A 25,008-nucleotide genomic window follows, 5' to 3' on the forward strand; every position below is an offset into this window, starting at 1 on the left:
AGCTTGCTGGCTCGCTAGATAATGGTATGTGTCTGTGTAGTAATATTATTTAAATCAGAAATTCATTTGGATTGCTAGTTATAGCCTAATGTTAGCTAGCTAATGTTGACTCTAGTTGTTAGCTTTAGCCACCTGCAGATTCATACTATCCCTATGACAATGTTTGTATTGGTAGTAGTATGAGTTGGGATTATGCCGGTTCGTTGTTTAGCTAACTAGCTAGTCTAACAAAAGTCTCCACTTCGCCAGATGATTACATGACCCATCAAGTTAGCATGTTGTATCTGGGGGTGATTACGGCCATCTAATGTATTTCATGAACATGTGTACATCTCTAGACAATAGTGACCCATCCACATCTGCTAGATGTGGCTTGGGGGTGGTTATAGAATTTTCTTCACATGACCCATCAATTTAGACAAGTGTGTCGGAGAAGCTTAATCTAATAATTATACAATTTTTTACCTAGACACTTTCTGGTTTTGCTATTGCTACTATGCTAGTTACCATTTCACTGAGCAGTTTACTTACACCTTCTGTGTCCTGTGCATGTGACAAATAAACTTAGATGTTATTTGATATAGTGTGTGTTTACCAGAGACGGTAATGTGAAGAACAACATTACCTGCACTAAAGTCATGTTAGGATATAGGCCAAGGACGAGAAAGTGTATTTTTACCTGGGTTTTTCCTTATTGCAGGCTACTACTTTTACCACTTTTAGTCTTAATCTTTGGTTGTTTACTAAACTACGCACTCTGTTTAGCACATGGCCTCACATGTGAATCCTTAGTCCCACCCACAGAAATGGGTGGGGCTAAGGCTTCAGAGATGCTGAATGGGTGGAGACAGAGCTCTCCAGTAAGTATACCAAAATATTCAAGGACCAACTTTATCAACTTTCAAAGCAGAATTACTTTCCCATTATTCCTCAAATGCAGTGTATGCTATACCATTTTCTAGTTCTGAGTCTCTACTTTTATCCAATGTAAAAAATAAAATAAAAAACAGAAATTCCAATTCTGCCACATAAGACCAAATTGAGGGGGTCGGTCACATTTTTGCTCAGTGTGGACATGAAGAACAAAACACAAATGCTGTATGTAAACAAGCCTTTATTAATTGAAAAAATGTCTTTCCTCTACCTCAGCTAAATTATGAGGAACATTTCAGGAAATCTCTTTTGATTTCTCTCTTACTATTCAACAAACATTTTTGTCAAGTTACTGTATGTCGATATTATGACTTTGCTGTCAATGTGTGAAAATAATGTACATTAATCCACAATTTATAAGAAAAATAGAAACTTTGATTCTTTGTTTTGACTCTTCAAGGGTGGGAGGTGATAGTAAAACATGTGCGTAATCTACAACCACCAGATCTACATGATCTCTGAAGTACATTCTCCAGGAAAGCTTTGCAACAACCTTTCAAATTGAATTGGTATAAAATGTGTTTTCCAGATATCAGTGGTTCTATTTTTCTACTCGAAACTGACATTTTTGTGTGTGTTAACGTTGTATCAAAATACCTACTCGAGCATTTATACAGACCACTGGCATTAGCTTGTGTGCCTGACTGTTTTTGCATTCAACACTGCATTGTTCCTTGGATCAGTTTTTGCAGATATACCTAAACACTTCTTGTGGCCCCTTTGTTGATCTGAAAGAATGGATGGCTGGGGGGCTTCCAGAGTTATTGGAGTTTCAAGAACCTGTCAGTTCTTTAAAGGGATACTTTGGGATTTATCTACTTCCCCAGAGTCAGATGAACTCGTGGATACCATTTTTATGTATCTGTGTGCAGTTTGATGGAAGTTCTTAACTAGTGCTAGCGCAATTGCTAACTAGCTTTAGCGCAATGACTGGAAGTCTATGGGTATCTGCTAGCATCTTTCTAGTCATTGTGTTAATGCTAGTTAGCATTGGCTTGCAAAACTAACTCGAACTTCCTTCATACTTGACACAGAGACATAAAAATGGTATCTACGAGTTCCTCTGACTCTGGGGAAGTAGATACAGGGCATCATTGCCAAATATCCCTTTAAGGGGTCACTTAGTTGTCTACTCTAAGAATTGAGTTAACAGCCTGGGCTCAGGACTATGACATTGTTCCTGTTCAAATACCTGTATTTGAGCAAGGCCTTGGTGTTTAGTTTAGTAATCGTCGATCTTGTACTCGTATTTGTAATCCAAGATGGAGTCCGTGAAATTTTCCGGTGCCGACGTTTGCCCCTCTCCTATGAACCAGGAGTCGTACCAAGCAGTGGTGGGCTCCGCCTCTATTGTCGTGGGAACTGGCGTGGTCGTCGGGGGCAACGTTGTTGTCGATCTCATCAGTCTCTGTTGCCGTAGACGACGACGGCGGTCGAGCTCTAGCTTTTGCATTTGCTTGCGACGCACATTAGGATCTATGGCGGAGACCCTGTCGGGATGCCCCACATGCCTGTTGCCATTGGAGACCGTGTTCTGTCTTGTTCCGCCGTTGCCGTGGCTGAGCAGGCGTATGGGCTTGTTGCCGTGCAGGGCCATGATCTGTGGATGAATAGATGGCATTTATATAGTGCTTCAATGGCTCTAAAGTGGCTAATAGGCAATATAATTACGGGTGTAGCAGTACCCACTTGTTTGATGCGGTCCCAGTTGGACTTGGCCAGGTTAAAGCTGCAGGTAGTTGCCCCTGCCTCGTAGCCCACCACACACAGCTTGGTCAGGGGGGCGAAGCCTTCTGCCCGCACCGTCACACGGTACTCACCTGGGTTCAACAAGCGCCAGTAGTCCCCTGTTACAGCTGTGTAGGGAGCAGAGAGGAGAGGGCTTAGACTGCACACTCACTAAAGATGGCACTTGCAGGCTCCTGGACATCCACTGCATGTATGTTTGTTCAGGGGGAAGGGACAACAGGTTGTTACCAATATCTACCCCAGCTGTAGTTTAATGAATATACCAATATAACAGTGCATAGCTACATTCATGTGTGCACAGCAGTCAGAATGCCAAGGGCAGTAGGCTATGGTACATGGTTAACACAAAGCCAGACACTGTACCCACCTGTAGAGACATCATGGTTGACCCCCTCTACAGAAACTGTAGCATTAGCGATGGGGTTCCCCTCATTGTCTTTTACTACGCCCCTGATCCCACGCTGCACCTGAGTGGGGTGAAAACCAGGGTTCAAAAGGTCAGTCACTCTACAGAAGTGGTATACAAACTTTTTCAGTGGGGACCCCATTTTTCCCACAATTTCTTGCGATCCCAGAGATGGTTGTCCTTCTGGAAGGTTCTCCCATCTCCACAGAGGAACTCTGGAACTCTGTCAGAGTGACCATTGGGGTCTTGGTCACCTCCCTGATCAAGGCTCTTCTCCCCCGATGGCTTAGTTTGGCTAGGCAGCCAGCTCTAGGAAGAGTGTTGGTGGTTCCAAACTTCTTCAGACCTTCAATGCGGCAGGCATTTTTTGGTTACCCTTCCCCAGATCTGTGCCTCGACACAATCCCGTCTCGGAGCTCTACGAACAATTCCTTTGACTTCATGGCTTGGTTTTTTTCTCTGACATACACATTCAAATGCGGGACCTTATATAAACAGGTGTGTGCCTTTCCAAATCATGTCCAATTTACCACAAGTGGACTCCACTCAAGTAGAAACATCTCAAGGACGATCAATGAAGACAGGATGCACCTAAGCTCAATTTCGAGTCTCATAGAAAAATAGAAAAGGGTCTGAATACTTATATAAGTTAGGTCATTTTTTTATATACATTTGCAAAAAAAAAATATTTTCACTTTGTCATTATGGGGTATTGTGTGTAGATTGAGGAAACATTTTTATTTATTCCATTTTAGAATAAGGCTATAACGTAACAAAATGTGGAAAAATTCAAGGGGTCTGAATACTTTCCGAATGCACTGTATATATACATAATATTACATTTTGGCGACCCCAGATTTGAATACCACTGCTCTACGGCCACACTCCAGGACTGTGTGTGTGTTTGGTATACTCTCAAAATGTGTTAATAATTTCTCTGTGTGTGCATACGTGTGTCTCTGTGTACCTGCTCCATGAAGGTGAGCATGGCCTCTCTGTTCTTCTCCCACTCAATGACCAGCTCACTCTGATGGGGGAACTTATCACAGCCAAGGAACACTGACAGCTCCAGACAGTTAGTGTGCAGGTAGCTGAAGTCATTCATACCTGAGGATGGAGGGAGAGGGGGAGAAGATAGGTGAGAACCCGCAATGCAAATGATGAACCACCAGAGAGCGCCATTATCCCCAAAACTGGGTCCTTTACTCTAATCAATGTTACATTACAGGTTTCAACCTTTTTGAACTACTGTATGTAATGTCGACTATCATAAAAAATGGCTTAATGAACAGCAGACAACAATGGAATAAAAAAGGGATGTTGTCAGTCCTTACTTCCTGTGACGGGCTGCCACTTGGCGCGATTGACGATTCCAACGCCTCCAGTGATGTCATTGCCGTGACAGGAGCCTTGGGAAGTGTATGTCATCGACAGGTGAGTAGAGGCATAAGAGATGGCCAACCACCTATAACACACAAACACACACACAGTCAGATAGGGTAATCTGATCCTAGATCTGTGGTTAACTTGGGCTCCCGAGCGGCACGGAGATCTAAGGGACTACATCTCAGTGCTAGAGGTGTCACTGCAGACACTCTGGTTTGAATCCAGGCTGTATAACAACCGGCTGTGATTTGGAGTCCCATACGGCGGCGCACAATTGACCCAGCGTCGTCCGGGTTTGACCGGTGTAGGCCGTCATTGTAAATAAGAATGAGTTCTTAACTGACTTGCATAGTTAAATAAAAACATTTACTTCATGCTACACACCTGAAAAATGAGGCGTCTGCTGTGGCCCTGGGTTCATCCTCAGGCTCTGAGTACCACCCTCTCCCACTGTCATCCTCCCCTCTCCCTCTGTCATCCTCCCCTCTCCCTCTGTCATCCTCCTCTTCCCTGTGGCCATAGCCATGTCCCCTCCACTCCTCCTCCGGCTGATGGTATCCTCTGTTATACTGATCTTCTTCTCGCTGCTGGTATCCCCTGTTCCACTGGTCTTCTTCTGGCTGCTGGTATCCCCTGTTCCACTGGTCTTCTTCTGGCTGCTGGTATCCCCTGTTCCACTGGTCTTCTTCTGGCTGCTGGTATCCCCTGTTCCACTGGTCTTCTTCTGGCTGCTGGTATCCCCTGTTCCACTGGTCCTCTTCTGGCTCCTGGTATCCCCTGTTCCACTGGTCTTCTTCTGGCTGCTGGTATCCCCTGTTTCTATCGTCTTCCTCCGGCTCCTCGCGGTCGTAGTCCCTCCCCCACTCCGTCACGTCAAACTCCTCGTACCTAGAAGAATGATTTAAATGGAGTTGATTGCTTATTTGGTTTCATATCATTATTATTCCTGCCAAAAATACCAAGAGTGCAGGAAGAGAAAGAGAGAAGAAGCGCCTCGTACTGTCTCTTCTTGCGACTCTGTGCCCTCTCTCTCTTGCCCTCTCTGGTGCTGGTGCCGGCGGTCTTGGTTAGGTGGTGATTGTCGTATGGGTACGCCACGAACCTCTCCCCCCCCTGGAAGTTGGCCCCCAGTACGAATGGGTGGCTCTCCATCCACAAGATGATGGCTCGAGTCTCCACAGCAATCTGCAGAACAAGAAGAACAAACAGCAGCCGTCTTTTTAAAATGTAACTAGGCAAGTCAGTTAAGAACAAATTCTTATTTACAATGACGGCATACCCCGGCCAAACCCTAACCCGAAGGATGTTGGGCCAATTGTGTGCTGCCCTATAGGACTCCCAATCATGGCTGGATGTGATACAGCCTGGAATCGAACCAGGGTCTGTAGTGACACCCCTAGCACTGAGATGCAGTGACTTTGACCACTGTGCCTCTCGGGTCCCCTTGTTAAGTTGATAAACAGAGAAATGGACTTGCTTGTACTGTCTCTGCTCTTCACACCATCTACATTTCCTTCTCTCCTTTTTCTCCCCTCCTGTCTTCATCCCCTCTCTTTCTCCCTTACCATCCCCTCCCTCCCTCCCCTCTCCCTCCCTCCACCTCCTTCCTCCACACACCCTGTCATCCCCCTCTTGATCTGCAGGGATCTTGACATGGTGATTGGGGATCAGTTTGGGCACCATGCCCTTGTCCTCGGCCTCCCACAAAACACTGTTCAGGTCTGGGAAGTTCTGGAAGATGTCATAGCCGTCCTCCGTCCAGTGGCCTGTTGTCCAACCACTCAGCTCGGAACCCTATGGTGTCAATGGGACAGGATGTTATGGAGATATGGGCTGCATTTTTACTGCAGTAATATCAATGTGTTAAAACCAAACGTCTTAGGATTTGTTTGAATGTCTCTAGTCTTGACTTGAGACATGTTTTCTTCTCTTGAGGAAAATAAAGTTGGGTGCTAGACTGTTCCTGCATACAACAATACTTTCCTACAGGACAACAAGTTGGCTAAATCAGAAACTGTCTGGCACCCCTTTTCCTTAATAGAAGAAAACAGATTTGCACCCTGGAAGTGTAAAGTATAAATACAGGCTGTATTTCCCTGTAAGGGTCGTTCTTGAATAACGGTGGCATTTTGGCATGGCATTTTGGCATGGCATTTTGGAAAATAATTACTTGATTTTTCATTGAAATGTAGTTGGGTACATCTTCCCAATTTAAATCAACTAATATGGTAGCTTAATGACTTAAAATATGTTTTACCATTATGTTAACATTGTGCCACCAGTGGAGTAGTAACACCAATGAGGATTTTGTGAAATGGAGGCCACAAATGCTCAAATCTAAGGTTAATTTAATTAATTTAAGGTTAATCCTTAAATTAATAATTTACTGAAGTGATTCATTATTTCATTTATTTAAATTGGCTGACACAAAATGATACATGAAATTCTCAAATGTATGACATACTGAAAGGTCGTGATAAGATAATAATTTTCTTTAATATAGAACCCTCCCTCAATAACAGTTTGCCACGGGAGAAAATGCTCAAGGTCTCGGTATATCTTTGTAATCAGCGATTTTCAAAGTGGTAACACCAACGACATAAAACTGAGGGACACACAATCTACTAGTAAAACAATAGGTGTTTTTATTGATCTACAGCAAGGTTATTCAACTCTGACCCTACGAGGTCCAGAGCCTGCTGGTTTTCTGTTCTACCTGATAATTAATTGCACCCACCTGGTGTCTCAGGTCTAAATCAATCCCTGATTAGAGGGGAACAATGAAACAATACAGTAGAACTGACTTCAAGGTCCAGAGTTGAGTTTGGGAGATCAAAAGTATATGAAATACTTTTGTTTACTGTCTAGCATTCAAAATAATAGATACAGCATCTCTAAACACCAAAACATGTCACTACACCCCTACACATCACCAGTGGGACAAGCCAATTTGCTAGCCCCCTGTAGTTTCAACAATGCATAATAGTTGTTTTTCAGTACAAAGGACTCACATATGTTTTCTTATTAAATAACAATGAAATAAAATTAGAATGTATTATTTTAAATGTTTTGGTAATTTTTAATTGTTTTTACATGGTGTCAAAGTCAAGGGACAACATTTACCACCGCAATCCAAGAATGAACCGTATGATATCGGTGGTCCTTCTGTGGCTCAGTTGGTAGAGCATGGCGCTTGTAACGCCAGGGTAGTGGGTTCGATTCCCGGGACCACCCATACGTAGAATGTATGCACACATGACTGTAAGTCGCTTTGGATAAAAGCGTCAGCTAAATGGCATATATTATTATATTATTATATCCAGTACTGACCACTGTCAGGGCTTTCTCCTGCCCATCTGGGTTGAGTGAGGGCACCAGGTGGATACGTATTCCCTCCACCAGGCGGCGCACTCTGGGGTTGCCATCATTGTACTCCTTACACAGGTACTGCAACAGAAGAAGAACCATCTCCCGCCCCGTCGCCTCGTTTCCATGGAGACCGGCCGTGTAGCGGAACTCCGGCTCACCTAAGGAGAAAAACACAGATTGTCATTGTCTTTCCATGCTTGAGAGGACATGAGTACAGAGCTTTCTATGAAGGTTAGCCTGGAATAACAAACGGGTGCAGTTAGCCTGGAACAACTAATGGGTGCAGTTAGCCTGGAACAACTAATGGGTGCAGTTAGCCTGGAACAACTAATGGGTGCAGTTAGCCTGGAATAACTAATGGGTGCATGTTCTGAAAACTGTGGACACAGACACAATATTTGTTTCATCCTACCTATCTCGTGTTCTGTGGGGTTGCCTGATATCACCATGGCCAGGATGTCCAGTCCGTTGGAGCTGCGACCCAGGCTGTACATACTGGTGATGTTGGGACACTCCTCAGACACGGACTTCATCATCTACCAGAAGAGACGCACAGGGGAAAGCAGCATTTACCAACCCTGGTCCGGGACACCTTCAGTGGGGTCTGTGCAAGTCTTTGTTCAAGCCCAACAAATCTTATTAAATGAATCCCCAAAGAGTCACGACAGAGTTGAAGTCAGTTGTCACAATCTGTCAGACAAAACATTACACCTGATTCAAGTTCAAATAGGTGGCACTGATGACCTTAGCGTCTGCTAAATGACTTAAATGTAAATGTAAGTCCCCTGAAATGGGAGTGTTCCGTCTCACCGTGACCATGTCTGAGTAGTTGTGATGTCTGAAGTCCAGGTACTGGACTGGAGTCACCTCATTCTGCAGCCTCTGATAGGCACTGGTGGGGTCTGAGGAAATAAAAATGCACAGTGTGAACGTTTGCATGTGTTTTACGTTTTACTATCCTTGTGGGGACCAGAAGTCTAGTAGGGTGGGTGCATGTGTCACTCACCAGGCAGTGGGCAGCCTAGTACCTCCAGCCTCATACAGCAACTACCATTCCAGCTCTGAGGGATAACTCTGATGTAGCGTGCTAGTATGGGCTCAGCTAACTGATTCAGCACAGGGGTATCCTTATCGGAGTTACCAAAAAACAACTAGAGACAGAGAGAGGGGGGAGGAGGGGGGTAAAAAGAGAGGGAGAGACAAATATATTTGACATGGTGAACTTTTGTGCCCCATTAAAAAAAGCATGAGAGTGAACCCTGGGACCAAAGTACATTTGAAGCAGCGAGGCTGACAGACTCACCCAGTCAGAGTAACCGTCATGGATGGTTTTCCATTCTCTGCTGTCATTACTGAATTGCACGTAGTACGATGTCACAAAGTCACTCCTGAAACAGAAAGACGCGCACACATTTTGTCACCATTTTGTCTTTGATGTTTCTGATAATTTCTGAAATTCACTGTGTGTGTGTGTGTTTGGTTTGGTTTCACTATCCTTGTGGGGACCAGAAGTCCTCACAAGGAGGGTAAAACAAGTAAAAAGTCTATTTTAGTGTTAGGATTAAGGTTAGGGATTAGGTTTAGGGTGATCTGTTAGGGTTAGATTCAGTTTCAGGGTTAAGATTAAGGGTTAGGAGTTAGGGAAAATAGGAATGGGAACTCATGTTTTGGTCCCCACAAGGATAGTAAAATAAACGTGTGTGTGCTTGTGTGTCTTACTCGTTGCGTGAGTCTCGTCCCTGTGTTATGATCCCAGTAAACTCTGTTGATCTGCGAGCGTCCATCTCAAACCAGTGAATATTGTCCTCTGGGTTAGGACACCACGCCCCACCATGCATGTCCTCCTCATCATCCGAAGCCTGGAAACCATGGAAACCATACATTGTTGGAGATGAGTGTAAGGGGGCTTACCGTCGGGTTCAAATTAGTGTGAGGAGTGTACCTGCATGTTGAGTCATGCTCTGTGTTGGCTGGAGCAGTACTGAGACTTAGGGTTCGTCAATGTGTTAGGGTTAGTGTATAAGGGTTATGGGTTAGTGTGAGAGGGTTAGACTTAGCATGTGAGAGTTAGTGTGTGAAGGTTAAGGTTAGAGTGTGAGGGTTAGTGTGTGTGAAGGTTAAGGTTAGTGTGTGTGAAGGTTAAGGTTAGTGTGTGTGAAGGTTAAGGTTAGTGTGTGTGTGAAGGTTTAAGGTCAGTGTGTGAGGGTTAGTGTCTTAAGGTTAGTGGGTGAGGGTGAGGGTCAGTGTGTGAAGGTTAGTGTTAGTGTGTAAGGGTTAGGGTTACCTGTATGTTGAGTCGTGCCCTGGCTTGGCTGTAGCGGTAGTGAGACATGGAGGAGGCCAGCAGCTGGTCTGATTCTATCCTATGAGACTCCATACCCAGGGGAGGACACTCTGCCACCAGGGGAAAACATCTCAGTCACACACACATCACAAAAACTTCAAACCACAATGGAAAACCTCTGAAGCTCTTGCTAAAACTTTGACTAACTGAGTATAGTATCATTGGATGGTAGCAAGTTACTTACTTTTGGGCTCCTTGAATACGTGTGGTCTCTTCTTGGCTTTGGCCCTCTCTTCCTCCTCCCTCCTCTGCTGAGCTCTCTCTGTCAAACAGGACCATAGTCAATCACTAACTACAATTCCAGTAATGGATTCTCTCTGTGTGTGTGTGTGTGTGTGTGTGTGTGTGTGTGTGTGTGTGTGTGTGTGTGTGTGTGTGTGTGTGTGTGTGTGTGTGTGTGTGTGTGTGTGTATTTATCGACAACTGCAGTAATGCCTCAGAGGATCCACATTGCAGATAGGCAGGAAACCAGATGTATTATGTTTCTCCAAATTCAGGAATGTGCCGATTAAATTCAGATTGTTCTTTTTTTCTTCAGTAAATCTAAGACAGGCCGCACACTGTTGTATCCGAACTTTCATAACCACCAGTCACATTTTATGGGTAACCCTGCTTAAAGTGTCTATCTCTAACTGGATGTGAAAGCTGTCACATTTTGTATTAAATGTGATTTTGTTCTGCATACACATGTGCAATCACGGCTAGTGGTGGACAGAGTATCCCCGCCCCCATTCTACAAGGTGTTGAAAGCGTTCCACAGGGATGCTGGCCCATGTTGACTCCAATGCTTCCCACAGTTGTGTTAAGTTGGCTGGATGTCCTTTGGGTGGCAGACCATTCTTGATACACACGGGAAACTGTTGTGCGTGAAAAACCCAGCAGCGTTGCAGTTCTTGACACAAACCGGTGCGCCTGGCAACCTACTACCATACCCCATTCAAAGGCACTTCAATATTTTGTCTTGCCCATTCACCCTCTGAATGGCACACATACTCAATCCATGTCTCAAGGCCCTAGAAATCCTTCTTTAACCTGTGTCTCCCATTCATCTACACTGATTAAATTGGATTAAACAAGTGACATCACTAAGGGATCATAGCTTTTACCTGGTCAGTCTGTCATGGAAAGAGCAGGTGTCCTTAATGTTTGTAGACTCAGTGTAATCTCCCATAGACAAAAGTCCCTGGTTCCATTCTGATGATACATTTAGCTGGTTCTACTCTCCTCTCCTCGGAGGTACAGTACAGAATGGAACATGTGGCAACAGCTGTTGGTTCTTATCACGAGTGTTTCGATCTTCATTCTAAGCTCATGATTTCAACATCTCTCCCCTCCATTACTGTTTGACTCTCTACTCTGTTTTTATCCCTTATGTTGTTTCTCTCTCCCCCTCATCTTTCCTTCCAGCATGTTCTGTAACCTCTCTCTGCTGTCCTGTCTCTTCCTTTCTTTCTGCTCCAGCTCAAAGCTTCTTCCATGCACCAATACAGGTTAAAGACATTTACATTTGAGTCATTAAGCAGACTCTGTTATCCAGAGGGACTTACAGAAGCAATTAGGGCTAAGTGCCTTGCTCAATGGCACAGCAACAGATTTTTCACCTAATTGACTCTGGGATTCGAACCAGCGACCTTTCCTTCCCTACCTTCCCTCACAACACATCTCTATGGTTCAGATTTGTCCTGCTCTAGATAGAGTCTTAGCAAGTGGAGCCATACTGAAGCTTCACAGCTACATGTTTGCAATGCCCAGGTAGAGACGGATATCTGTGTTTTTTTTCCTCATTCCCTTTAAGCGGAAACATGAACCATTAGGGACTGATATTCCTCCACTACATTATGAATCTGTGAGTGACATGGTCATATGTTCATCTGCTTGACTGGGAGCTTTGACAGTGCAAAGTATGACATCGCAGTGTTACTAAGTTTTACTTGCAATGACTCTGATATGTGGTTGTTTTACCTACCTTAGTTTAATGGACACAAAAAATGCTGGGTTGTTTGGCTGACCCATCTGCTGGGTTGTTTGGCTGACCCATCTGAAATCAAATCAAATCAAATCTGCTGGGTTGTTTGAATGACCCATCTGCTGGGTTGTTTGGCTGACCCATCTGAAATCAAATCAAATCAAATCTGCTGGGTTGTTTGACTGACCCATCTGCTGGGTTGTTTGACTGACCCATCTGCTGGGTTGTTTGGCTGACCCATCTGCTGGGTTGTTTGACTGACCCATCTGCTGGGTTGTTTGGCTGACCCATCTGAAATCAAATCTGCTGGGTTGTTTGACTGACCCATCTGCTGGGTTGTTTGACTGACCCATCTGCTGGGTTGTTTGGCTGACCCATCTGCTGGGTTGTTTGGCTGACCCATCTGCTGGGTTGTTTGACTGACCCATCTGCTGGGTTGTTTGGCTGACCCATCTGCTGGGTTGTTTGGCTGACCCATCTGCTGGGTTGTTTGGCTGACCCATCTGCTGGGTTGTTTGACTGACCCATCTGCTGGGTTGTTTGACTGACCCATCTGCTGGGTTGTTTGGCTGACCCATCTGCTGGGTTGTTTGGCTGACCCATCTGCTGGGTTGTTTGACTGACCCATCTGCTGGGTTGTTTGACTGACCCATCTGCTGGGTTGTTTGGCTGACCCATCTGCTGGGTTGTTTGGCTGACCCATCTGCTGGGTTGTTTGACTGACCCATCTGCTGGGTTGTTTGGCTGACCCATCTGCTGGGTTGTTTGGCTGACCCATCTGCTGGGTTGTTTGACTGACCCATCTGCTGGGTTGTTTGACTGACCCATCTGCTGGGTTGTTTGGCTGACCCATCTGCTGGGTTGTTTGACTGACCCATCTGCTGGGTTGTTTGGCTGACCCATCTGCTGGGTTGTTTGGCTGACCCATCTGCTGGGTTGTTTGGCTGACCCATCTGCTGGGTTGTTTGACTGACCCATCTGCTGGGTTGTTTGGCTGACCCATCTGCTGGGTTGTTTGGCTGACCCATCTGCTGGGTTGTTTGGCTGACCCATCTGCTGGGTTGTTTGGCTGACCCATCTGCTGGGTTGTTTGGCTGACCCATCTGCTGGGTTGTTTGGCTGACCCATCTGCTGGGTTGTTTGGCTGACCCATCTGCTGGGTTGCAGACATTGGGTCACTGTTTTTTTTCGTGTTTTTTTACATTGTGACCTTCCATTATAGAATTTTGCTTTGATGTGGATTGAGGCCTATACTGTACATTCATATCAGTTGTGTTCCTCCGTTGTATTCAACTTTCCTATTTCTAATGTGGGATTGTGTTTCTGTGCCCAATTGGAAACTAAAAAACGATGGAAATGGATTGTGATGATACCCATGAATGACTGCTGCACAATGTGCTTGTTTTATTATTTTTTAATCAGGGATCAAATTTGATTTGATATATATGAAATTGTTTGGTGAAATATGCATAAAAGGAGAGTAATTGCCCATAATTCTGCACTTTAGTATACTTTTGTACTTCCAATTTTGATCATCATGATTTAGTGACTGCAAAGAAAATGTTTTGATCTACTGGGATTTTTAAAAGAAAGACTAACTTTCTGTTTTGTCTGTTTGGACAGAAGTGTGGTTGCGTTGATCTTTTTGCAGGACAGTTGTGTTCCTTTTGATGAATGTATTTGCAATTTCGATGGTGTAATATCGTTTTGATGAATGTATTTACGTTTTGAGACGGCAACTACATTTTGACTACGCATTTTCTGTTCTGCAAAAGGGAGTTCTGTGTCTCGTGGACTTTGTTATGAAAATCAACAACGTGATTCCAAAAATTGCTCGTCAACCCAAAATGAAAGTTAATTCTTTTTAAACGACTGATCGTTAAATTAATGTTTGGGTAATCCCAACAACCCAACATGTTGGGTTATTCACGCAACCCAATCGGTTGACTGGGTCAAAATAACCCAGTGTGTGTTCTATCCAATATGTACCCATATTTACCAAAAACCCCAAATTGGGTTGTTTTTAACCCAGCATTTTTTTTGTCAGTGCATTGACTGTAAGTTGCTCTGGATAAGAGTGTCTGCTTAATGACCAACATGTAAATGTTACTGTATATGTGAAGTATCTACAACTGAAGATAGATAGATCACTGTCATTCAGATCATAATGGAAAAATAGTCTGTGCACAATACCTCTATCCTCTCTCTCCTTTTCTCTCCTTTGGATCTCTCTCTCCTCCTGTTTTTTCGCTGTGGTAAACAAAGGAGGGAAAAAAACAATCATGGCTGAATTTGAGGTTACTTTCCCCCACCTCCCCATTACATGTACCAGTATACCGTGTATGTGGGGTGTTTTCAGTGGAGTGAAACATTTAGAACGTTGCAGATAGAATAAAAGATAACGTCATGATTTCCTATTGTACCTGACAGACAACCAATCATAATACACACAAACATTCTGTAAAGTTTCCCCCTCCTGAACAGGCCCAGGTGTTTCTTAAGGTTTGCCACAATATCCAAATGATAAACATGACAAAGTGTTTGAAGGGGGTAATAATCTTGATCTGACTGTTGTTTGTTCCAGTTACTTGGTATTTTCTTACTTGGGAGTTTGGAACATCAGCTGCCAAAGTCTTGCTTAACCCAAACTTAGACAACAGACCATATAATTGAAACAGGATACACTTCTTTTTTTTTCATTCTTGTGGGGAATGAGAAGTGTTGGCCCAATTACTTTTGACTCGGTGGTAAAGGCCCAGTTCTTTATTGTGTCTATCTAATCTTTATTTCACCACAGGGTCCCATTGAAATGAAAAACATATTTCTATTGAAGATTTGGCCAAGGGTTTATTTTACAGTGCAGAGTGTGTGTGTGTGTGTGTTTTTTTGGTTTTACCTCACAAGGATAGTAAATCAAGAACAATACAGACAAGTGGAGACATTTCGCAATGCTATTTTAGGCTTAAGGGTTATGTTTAGGGTTGCAATTATGGTTAAGGTTAGAATTAGGTTTAAGGGTTAGGTTTAGGGGTTAGGGTTAGGTTTAGGTTCATGGGTTAGGGTTCGGTTAAGGGTTAGGTTTAGGTTTAGGGGTTAGGGAAAATAGGATTTTGAATGGGAATCAATTGTTTGGTCCCCACAAGGACAGTGTGTGTGTGTGTACGTACTCTGTCCACCACTATGCCCGTAGTCATACTCCTCGTACCATGGGCTTTCATAGGTGGGTGGTGGTGTAACAAGCTCCTCTGTATTGGAAGGAGAAAACACAAACCCATCATTACAGTATCCTAGATTGAGTAGCACACTGTTTCTGCATTGATTCAACAGTACATAACCGCCATGGCAAAGCCACAGCAACCTGGCTCAAGCAGAAACAGACTTGCAGCCTGTCTAGTAGTACTAATCTATTTTTTACTAAACAACATCACAGAGAGAGTCTCTTTGGTTTCATGTGTGCCTTCCAAAGCTCTCTGAAGCTGAAATGCAGTATGTAGTTTCAAAACATTAATACAGTAATCTTCCACTACAGTGATGGTGGAACAGAGCCTTTATTTCTGCAGCGACAACAGACACTCTGTTTGGACCCACATAAAGCTAGCATAACACGCTGCCTGTTATTTGCCTAGTTAAATGTTTCATTTAAGTTTACAAGGAATATCCCAGAGCAGCCATCTTGTGAAAGGCTTCTCGCTCAAAAACAAAACCATGAAAAGCCTTTGGCTGTTTAGAACTACACTCTCACCCACTCACTCTCCTCTAAAAAAACAGGGTGATGATCTAGCCTCCTACTCTGTCATTCCCTGGACTAAGAGCTCTATTCAATCTGATCCGCTTTAGCCGACATCAGCGTAGCGGTTGTTTTGACGGCGTTGGAGGTGGAACTGCATTAGAGCTATCAAATCTACAAGCGTCTCCAGGCATTATATCTAAAGCAGACATTGGCATTGGCTGCACAGAGTTGCATTAACCTCTACGGAATCGGTGTCCCTAAACCGGGACGGTTGTTGCTAACATTCACTAATGTTACTAGAATGACGTTGTGAGTAACAGACAACTTTCCAGGACATAGACATGTCTTATATGGGTAGAAAGCTTAAAAAATTCTGTATAATCTAACTCCTGTGTCCAATTTACAGTAGCTATTACAGTGAAAAAATACCATGCTATTGTTTGAAGAGAGTGCACAACAACAAAACACTTATCACGGCAACTGGTTTGATACATTCAACTCTGAAGGTAAATAATGTACTTACATTCAGTAATCTTGCTCTGATTTGTCTTCCTGATGGTCCCAGAGATAAAATGTAGCAGAGTTTTGTTTGATAAAATCGATTTTTATATTAAAATGTAGGAACTGGGTTCTACAGTTTGAACCCCTGCTGTCTACCCCTGCTGTACACCTCAGACACCGACAAAACATCAACTGATCTGAGTGAATCTAGGTCTAAGCGTATGGTTTACAGGATCGACTTCCACACTATAAACCCTAAAACAGGGGTTGTCTTTCATTCTTAGAAAGGAGGAATAGCAGCATACACTGTGGCCCTCTAAACGGTGACTGACTGCCTGATTGACCGACTGACTGACTGATTGATTAATTGAGATGTAAGTCACCTGTAACAGCATAGCTCCAGTCATCTTTCTCTGTGGGGACGACCTCTGTACCATCAGGGAAAGGAAGATTCTCGGGCATCTCGTCTGTTATTGGAGAACGGAGAAAACGAGAAAGTGAGAATGGAGATCTCAGAGAAGAAAGAGAGCAGAAAAGAGAAAAGAGAGAGCAAGATCGAAGAGGCACATGAGAGTAAGGAAGGAGGCAGATGAAGAAGTAAGAGTAGAGAAATAAGAGAAAGGAGAGGGTGAGAATGGAGAGAGATGGTGGAGTGAGAACAGAGAGAAATGGAGAGGTGCAGGAGAGTGAGATACTGTAGGAGTGAAAAGCTGGAGGAATGGTAGAGTGAAACAGTAGTGGAGTTATGGACACAGCAAAAGTAATGAAAACCTGTTGCAGCTATCCCACAAAGTTCAGATGAGCTGAGCTTTGCAATGAATGTCACTGACAAACCTTCACATGAGATGAGATTTCCATCATATAAGGTGGAAAACCTGACTCATTGGTTAAAGGGTCCAGTTGGCAAATATCATTAAGGGTTCGATTTAGAGTGGATCGAGATGAGAAATCGAGAGATAAAAAGTTATTGAATTTTAACCCCATCCCATCCCAAACCTTAACCCTTACCTTAACCATTCAGAGTTCATGCCAAACCTTAACCCTTACCTTAACCATTCAGAGTTCATGCCAAACCTTAACCCTTACCTTAACCATTCAGAGTTCATGCCAAACCTTAACCCTTACCTTAACCATTCAGAGTTCATGCCAAACCTTAACCCTTACCTTAACCATTCAGAGTTCATGCCAAACCTTAACCCTTACCTTAACCATTCAGAGTTCACCAAACCTTAACCCTTACCTTAACCATTCAGAGTTCATGCCAAACCTTAACCCTTACCTTAACCATTCAGAGTTCATGCCAAACCTTAACCCTTACCTTAACCATTCAGAGTTCATGCCAAACCTTAACCCTTACCTTAACCATTCAGAGTTCATGCCAAACCTTAACCCTTACCTTAACCATTCAGAGTTCATGCCAAACCTTAACCCTTACCTTAACCATTCAGAGTTCATGCCAAACCTTAACCCTTACCTTAACCATTCAGAGTTCATGCCAAACCTTAACCATTCAGAGTTCATGCCAAACCTTAACCCTTACCTTAACCATTCAACCATTCCCTTACCTTAACCATTCAGAGTTCATGCCAAACCTTAACCCTTACCTTAACCATTCAGAGTTCATGCCAAACCTTAACCCTTACCTTAACCATTCAGAGTTCATGCCAAACCTTAACCCTTCACCTTAACCATTCAGAGTTCATTAACCCTTACCTTAACCATTCAGAGTTCATGCCAAACCTTAACCCTTACCTTAACCATTCAGAGTTCATGCCAAACCTTAACCCTTACCTTAACCATTCAGAGCTCATGCCAAACCTTAACCCTTACCTTAACCATTCAGAGTTCATGCCAAACCTTAAGAATTTGGAGTTAATGCCCAAACTTAACCTTTAACACTTCGAAATTCAACATTTGGAACAACTTAGCAATTTAACATTTGAGAAAAATGGATGGACATCTAATTAAGACGAGAGACTGTGAGGGCTGGTAGGTTATACACCTATAGTACACGTTTAAACTAATAGCTAGTGTTTGAAAAAATACTTAATTTATAATAATAATTTTGAAGTAGTTAGTAAAGTTAATTGAAATTGTAATTTTTTGTCATTGATGCCTTTGTTACATTCATTCATTTATTCCATCCATAGACTGCATATATACACAGTATACTAAACATTAGGAACACCTTCCTAATATTGAGTTGCGCATGGACGTCGGGGCATGGACTCTATAAGGTGTCTAAAGCGTTCCACAGGGATGCTGGCCCGAATTGACTCCAATGCTTCAAGTTGGCTGGATGTCCTTTGGGTTGTGGACCATTCTTGATACACACGGGAAACAGCTGAGCGTGAAAAACCCAGAAGCATTGCAGTTCTTGACACAAACCGGTGTGCCTGGCACGTATTACCATATGCCATTCAAAGGCACTTAAATCTTTTGTCTTGCCTATTCACCCTTTGAATGGCACACATACACAATCTATGTCTCAATTGTCTCAAGGCTTAAAAATCATTCTTTAACCTGAATCCTCCCCTTTATCTACACTGATTGAAGTGGATTTAACAAGTGACGTCAATAAGGGATCATAGTTTCACCTGGATTCACCTGGTCAGTCTATGTCATGGAAAGAGCAGGTGTTCTTAATGTTTTGTACACTCAGTGCAACAGCTCAGTGCTGCCTCTTCTCATTGAATATCTCAAGTATTGCAGGCTGCCATTAGAAACTAAATTACACTTATATTTCAATATAATTCAATATTATCCTTGTTTATACCACAGCATTATTGAGTACTCGTATCTGATTGGTTAGAAAGGCATTCTGTGTATGATTTTAAAATAATCGATTAAAGGACATACATCTGATGTAATAGCAGCACGAATATTGACCATGAAGATTGCTATTTTCCAATTGCCTATAATGGAGGACCTTGCTTTCTGGCAATAACAGCCCGTAGTACCCCGGTCGACCTTGAACGTCATGGCTTCAATGAAAGGGTGAAGTCGTTCTCCCCTGACTCATTCATTAATTCGGTCAATTGAGTCATTCATTTTAGGACACAGAGGGGGATGAAACATACATCTGGCGTCCCAGTAGTCCTCGTCTCCCTTGTCCACTTTTCCATCCACCACAAGAGTGGGGGGCGTGGCCGTTGGGTTCTCTCCCTTCCAGTAGTCATCTTCTGGGTCGACCACTGGGCCTCCGGGCTCCTCCTCATCTGGCTTCCAGTAGTCCTCCTCTATCAGAGGGACACATAGACAGTAGAGGTAACTTTATTAGTGTGGAGATTTGTTTTTTTAAGCAAGATATAAAACAAAATCCACATGGTTTTTCAAGGTACAAATAAGATCATAAACAAAGTGGCTATACTATAACGTTTTGAGTGGTATTAGAACACAGGCACTGGCTTCAGAGAAATTATATAATAGTTTGTCATCTGTACACATGATCTCACCGTTGTCTGTGTAGGGGTAGTCTGGGTATGGGTCAGGTTCTGTGGGAGCTTCAGATGGGACAGAGATCAAAGTATTACAAACAACTTTGTTACTCACACAATGCAAAGCCATTAAAAAATCTCATCAACCAATTCTAGTCTGTTTTTATAGAAAACGTTGATTACAGTAGTAGAGTGGTGTGTTACTGCATTACCTGCTTCTGTGTACACCTCTGTGGTAGTTGTAGGTGGTGGTGTGGTAGTTGTGGGTGGTAGTGTGGTAGTTGTAGGTGGTGGAGTTGTTGTAGGTGCTTCTGTCCGTGGCTCCTTTCCTTTGCCCTTCTTTGGCTTTTTGTCTGCTTTAGGCTTCTTGGTGGCCTTGGGCACTTTGGGCTCCTTGTTCTTCTTGTCTTTCTTGTCTTTCTTGCCCTTCTTTTTATTACCTTTGCCCTCCTCTTCGGCTCTCCTGACCCTGGCTTGGAGATGGACAACGGGGGAAAGGAAAGTTAATAAACTTGGTAATTTTGACATGTTAATCCCTGAGGGTCCAATGTCAGGTTTAACAGTACATAACAATCCTCTAACAGTCGGATAAGCCAGGATATGACAAGATGGCATTCAATCAAAGGCTATACATCAACACCAACTCTCTGCTACTGAAGTAGACTGATGAGAGATAGAGAGACAGATAAACAAATATAACTAGAGTGATAGAGGGGGCAGAGAGAGAGATGGTGACAGAGGAAAAACAGTGGGAAACAGAGAGACAGACAGACAGAATGACCGAAATCCCGGACCAGACAGGTGTGGGGAAATCTGCCAGACAGAATCATCCTAGCAGGGGGCACAGCTGAGCTAACGTCGGACAGACAGGCTGGGTGTTCTGTTCAACAGGGTTCTCTACTCTCACACACACACACACACATACACACACACACACACACATGCAGAAAGATTTCTGGCTTAAAACCCAGGTGTCTTTTTCTGCCGCTTCCTCTGAATACAGTGAGGGAAAAATAATCCCCTGCTGATTTTGCTGAGATTAGGTAGCAATGAGAGACACTCTTAAAAAAATGTTATAAATTGAGTGCTCCAATAATCTCAGTTTTTTATACAGGTAACTGTTATAAAAGTGCTCTACACCTGTCCACAGAAGCAATCAATCAATCTGATTTCAAACTCTCCACTATGGCCAAGACCAAAGAGCTCACCAAGGATGTCAGGGACAAGATTGTAGACCTACACTGGGCTGGAATGGGCTACAAGACCATCACCAAGCAGCTTGGTGAGAAGGTGACAACAGTTGGTGCGATTATTCGCAAATGGAAGAAACACAAAATAACTGTCAATCTCCCTCGGCCTGGGGCTCCATGCAAGATCTCACCTCGTGGAGTTGCAATGATCATGAGAACGGTGAGGAATCAGCCCAGAACTACACGGGAGGATCTTGTCAATGATCTCAAGGCAGCTGGGACCATAGTCACAAAGAAAACAATTGGTAACACACTACGCCGTGAAGTACTGAAATCCTGCAGCGCCCGCAAGGCAAGGCTCAAGAAAGCACATATACATGCCCGTCTGAAGTTTGCCAATGAACATCTGAATGATTCAGAGGACAACTGGGTGAAAGTGTTGTGGTCAAATGAGACCAAAATGGAGCTCTTTGGCATCAACTCAACTCGCCGTGTTTGGAGGAGTAGGAATGCTGCCTATGACCCCAAGGCCACCATCCCCACCGTCAAACATGGAGGTGTAAACATTATGCTTTGGGGGTGTTTTTCTGCTAAGGGGACAGGACAACTTCACTGCATCAAAGGGACGATGGACGGGGCCATGTACTGTCAAATATCGTGGATGGGTTTTCCAGCATGACAATGACCCAAAACACACGGCCAAGGCAACAAAGGAGTGGCTCAAGAAGAAGCACATTAAGGTCCTGGAGTGGCCTAGCCAGTCTCCAGACCTTAATCCCTTAGAAAATCTGTGGAGGGAGCTGAAGGTTCGAGTTGCCAAACGTCAGGAGAAGACCTGCAAAGAGGAGTGAGACAAAATCCCTCCTGAGATGTGTGCAAACCTGGTGGCCAAACGCAAGGATCATCTGACCTCTGATTGCCAACAAGGGTTTTGCCACCAAGTACTAAGTCATGTTTTGCAGAGGGTTCAAATACTTATTTCCCTCATTAAAATGCTAATCAATTTATAATATTTTTGACATGCATATTTCTGGATTGTTTGTTGTTGTTATTCTCTCACTGTTCAAATAAACCCACCTTTAAAATTATAGACTGATCATTTCTTTGTCAGTGGGCAAACGTACAACATCAGCAGGGGATCAAATACTTTTTTTCCCTCACTGTACATATTCATAGTATGCTGCATGCTAGGTATAGGATGTGGTTGTAATTGTGCTCTTGTACTGCCTAAATCGCCACGGAGGGCATTGTATTGCATTTGTATTGCATTGTTTTGTTTTGGGAAACAATAAGTTGTGTAATTACAGAAGTCATTGGAGTGTATTCATTGGTATTTCCCTCTCTCTATTCGTGGCTATTTGAATACCTGTGCCAGTGACCTACAGTTGAAGTCGGAAGTTTACATACACTTAGGTTGGAGTCATTAAAACTCATTTTTCAACCACTCCACAAATGTCTCGATAACAAACTATAGTTTTGGCATGTTGGTTAGGACATCTACTTTGTGCATGACACAAGTCATTTTTCACTTATAATTCACTGTATCACAATTCCAGTGTGTCAGAAGTTTACATACACTAAGTTGACTGTGCCTTTAAACAGATTGGAAAATTCCAGAAAATTATGTCATGGCTTTAGAAGCTTCTGATAGGCAATTTGACATCATTTGAGTCAATTGGAGGTAATAATAATAATAATATAATATATGCCATTTAGCAGACGCTTTTATCCAAAGCGACTTACAGTCATGTGTGCATACATTCTACGTATGGGTGGTCCCGGGGATTGAACCCACTACCCTGGCGTTACAAGCGCCATGCTCTACCAACTGAGCTACAGAAGGACCTGTAGGTGTATTTCAAGCCCTACCTTTAAGCTCAGGGCCTCTTTGCTAGACATCATGGGAAAATCAAAAGCAATCACTCAGAATTTTCTTTTAGACCTCCACAAGTCTGGTTCATCCTTGGGAGCAATTTCCAAATGCCTGAAGGTACCACGTTCATCTGTACAAACAATAATACGCAAGTATAAACACCATGGGACCACGCAGCCGTCATACCGCTCAGGAAGGAGGCGCGTTCTGTCTCCTGGAATGGAACGTACTTTGGTGCGAAAAGTGCAAATCAATCCCAGAACAACAGCAAAGGACCTTGTAAAGATGCTGGATGGAACAGGTACAAAATGATCTATATCCACAGTAAAACGAGTCCTATATTGACATAACCTGAAAGGTTGCTCAGCAAGGAAGAAGCCACTGCTCCAAAACCACCATAATAAAAAGCCAGACTACGGTTTTCAACTGCACATGGGGACAAAGATCGTACTTTTTGGAGAAATGTCCTCTCGTCTGATGAAACAAAAATAGAATTGTTTGGCCATAATGACTATAGTTATGTTTGGAGGAAAAAGGGGGAGGCTTGCAAGCCAAAGAACACCATCCCAACCGTGAAGCACAGGGATGGCAGCATCATGTTGTGGGGGTGCTTTGCTGCAGGAGGGACTGTTGAACTTCACAAAATAGATGGCATCGTGGAAGAAAATAATGTGGATATATTGAAGCAACATCTCAATACATCAGCCAGGAAGTTAAAGCTTGGTCGCAAATGGGTCTTCCAAACAATGACCACAAGCATACTTCCAAAGTTGTGGCAAAATGGCTTAAGGACAACAAAGTCAAAGAATTGGAGTGGCCATCACAAAGCCCTGACCTCAATCCCATTGAAAATTCATGAGCACCACTGAAAAAGCGTGTGCGAGCAAGGAGGCCTACAAACCTGACTCAGTTACACCAGCTCTCAGGAGGAATGGGCCAAAATTCACCCAACTTATTGTGGGAAGCTTGTGGAAGGCTACCCGAAATGTTTTACCTAACTAAGTTATACAATTTAAAGGCGATGCTACCCAATACTAATTGAGCATATGTAAACTTCTGACTCACGGGGAATGCGATGAAAGAAATAAAAGCTGAAAGAAATAATTCTCTCTACTATTATTCTGACATTTCACATTCTTAAAATACAGTGGTGATCCTAACTGAGACAGGGAATTTTTACTAGGATTAAATGTCAGGAATTGTTACATGTATTTGGCTAAGGTGTACTGTATGTAAACGTCTGACTTCAACTGTACCTGTGGAACAGAGGCTCTGTATTCATGTGTATTCAATATTCATCTCCGTTCGTAACCCAGCCAAACTGTAATGGCACGCTGTCAGAGCGTCATCAACATTGTCCTGTCCCTGTCCTTAAGAAATCTGATTCTGTGTAGTTGGTGTTTCTAATGTCTTTTCAATTGTGCAAGCCATAAATATGTAGCCTATAACAGTAAGTTTTACATAGTGCACTACAAGCTATGTAACAATGTGTACCCACAAAATAGTTACAGTACCTACTAGCTAATGTAATTTCCATGTAAATACAAGGTTTTGGTGCAATTTAATTGGGAAATGGGACTGATTAAATCCAACAGATGTGTGTGCTGAAGTTTACTCGATGTTAGGCTGTGAATATCAGAAACAAAATGTGTTATATAACTAACACTGCATCATCAGCCCATCTCAGAGGATGAATCCTTCCATTTTTGAGCTGGGATCTGTGGTACAGAACAGTACAGTAGAAAATCAAAGTTAGCTGTACAAATCTGTCTCCAAGATGCTCAGGTCAGAGCCCAGCCAGGACTGTTACTGCAGCAGACTGAATCTTCCACAGTCCCAGGTCTACTCTGCTTTGGGCCAAGAGACAGTCCGTGTGTGTGTGTGTGTGTGTGTGTGTGTGTGTGTGTGTGTGTGTGTGTGTGTGTGTGTGTGTGTGTGTGTGTGTGTGTGTGTGTGTGTGTGTGTGTGTGTGTGTGTGTGTGTGTGTGTGTGTGTGTGTGTGTGTGTGTGTGTGTGTGTGTGTGTGTGTGTGTGTGTGTGTGTGTGTGTGTGTGTGTGTGTGTGTGTGTGTGTGTGTGTGTGTGTGTGTGTAGACACTGTTGGACTTATCATAGTGACTGAAAG

General features: G+C 43.3%; 1 protein-coding gene and 1 long non-coding RNA gene across 8 annotated transcripts in view; both read right to left on the reverse strand.

Annotated features, from left to right (window-relative positions):
* Nucleotides 1–1,097: 1,097 nt before the first annotated feature.
* The window catches only part of aebp1b (AE binding protein 1b), a 25,433-nt gene continuing 1,522 nt past the window's right edge, over nucleotides 1,098–25,008 (reverse strand). The window contains exons 2-23 of the mRNA XM_052461796.1: nucleotides 20,034–20,294; nucleotides 19,840–19,887; nucleotides 19,465–19,623; nucleotides 16,768–16,851; nucleotides 15,321–15,398; nucleotides 14,347–14,403; nucleotides 10,372–10,449; nucleotides 10,128–10,237; nucleotides 9,563–9,702; nucleotides 9,147–9,231; nucleotides 8,850–8,994; nucleotides 8,654–8,745; nucleotides 8,256–8,379; nucleotides 7,805–8,001; nucleotides 6,092–6,268; nucleotides 5,475–5,659; nucleotides 4,859–5,362; nucleotides 4,423–4,553; nucleotides 4,056–4,195; nucleotides 3,050–3,149; nucleotides 2,623–2,789; nucleotides 1,098–2,533 (exon numbers count right to left, since the gene is read on the reverse strand). Of these exons, the coding sequence (XP_052317756.1) occupies nucleotides 2,156–2,533; nucleotides 2,623–2,789; nucleotides 3,050–3,149; nucleotides 4,056–4,195; nucleotides 4,423–4,553; nucleotides 4,859–5,362; nucleotides 5,475–5,659; nucleotides 6,092–6,268; nucleotides 7,805–8,001; nucleotides 8,256–8,379; nucleotides 8,654–8,745; nucleotides 8,850–8,994; nucleotides 9,147–9,231; nucleotides 9,563–9,702; nucleotides 10,128–10,237; nucleotides 10,372–10,449; nucleotides 14,347–14,403; nucleotides 15,321–15,398; nucleotides 16,768–16,851; nucleotides 19,465–19,623; nucleotides 19,840–19,887; nucleotides 20,034–20,294 (3,440 nt within the window). The 3' untranslated portion in view covers nucleotides 1,098–2,155. The remainder of the gene's footprint in view (nucleotides 2,534–2,622; nucleotides 2,790–3,049; nucleotides 3,150–4,055; nucleotides 4,196–4,422; nucleotides 4,554–4,858; nucleotides 5,363–5,474; nucleotides 5,660–6,091; nucleotides 6,269–7,804; nucleotides 8,002–8,255; nucleotides 8,380–8,653; nucleotides 8,746–8,849; nucleotides 8,995–9,146; nucleotides 9,232–9,562; nucleotides 9,703–10,127; nucleotides 10,238–10,371; nucleotides 10,450–14,346; nucleotides 14,404–15,320; nucleotides 15,399–16,767; nucleotides 16,852–19,464; nucleotides 19,624–19,839; nucleotides 19,888–20,033; nucleotides 20,295–25,008) is intronic.
* On the reverse strand, nucleotides 16,865–19,351 carry LOC127907295 (uncharacterized). 7 transcript variants are annotated; one of them, XR_008064086.1, is made up of 5 exons: nucleotides 18,203–19,351; nucleotides 18,098–18,163; nucleotides 17,950–18,027; nucleotides 17,613–17,858; nucleotides 16,865–17,575 (listed from the first exon to the last, which is right to left on the reverse strand). It is a non-coding gene; the product is annotated as an uncharacterized LOC127907295 (long non-coding RNA). The 7 variants fall into 7 exon arrangements; XR_008064087.1 differs by lacking the exon at nucleotides 18,098–18,163 and having other exon boundaries at nucleotides 17,613–17,819; nucleotides 17,950–18,054; XR_008064083.1 differs by lacking the exon at nucleotides 18,098–18,163 and having other exon boundaries at nucleotides 17,950–18,054.

Source organism: Oncorhynchus keta, chromosome 14, assembly GCF_023373465.1.
Source record: "Oncorhynchus keta strain PuntledgeMale-10-30-2019 chromosome 14, Oket_V2, whole genome shotgun sequence".
NCBI classification, from domain to species: domain Eukaryota; kingdom Metazoa; phylum Chordata; class Actinopteri; order Salmoniformes; family Salmonidae; genus Oncorhynchus; species Oncorhynchus keta.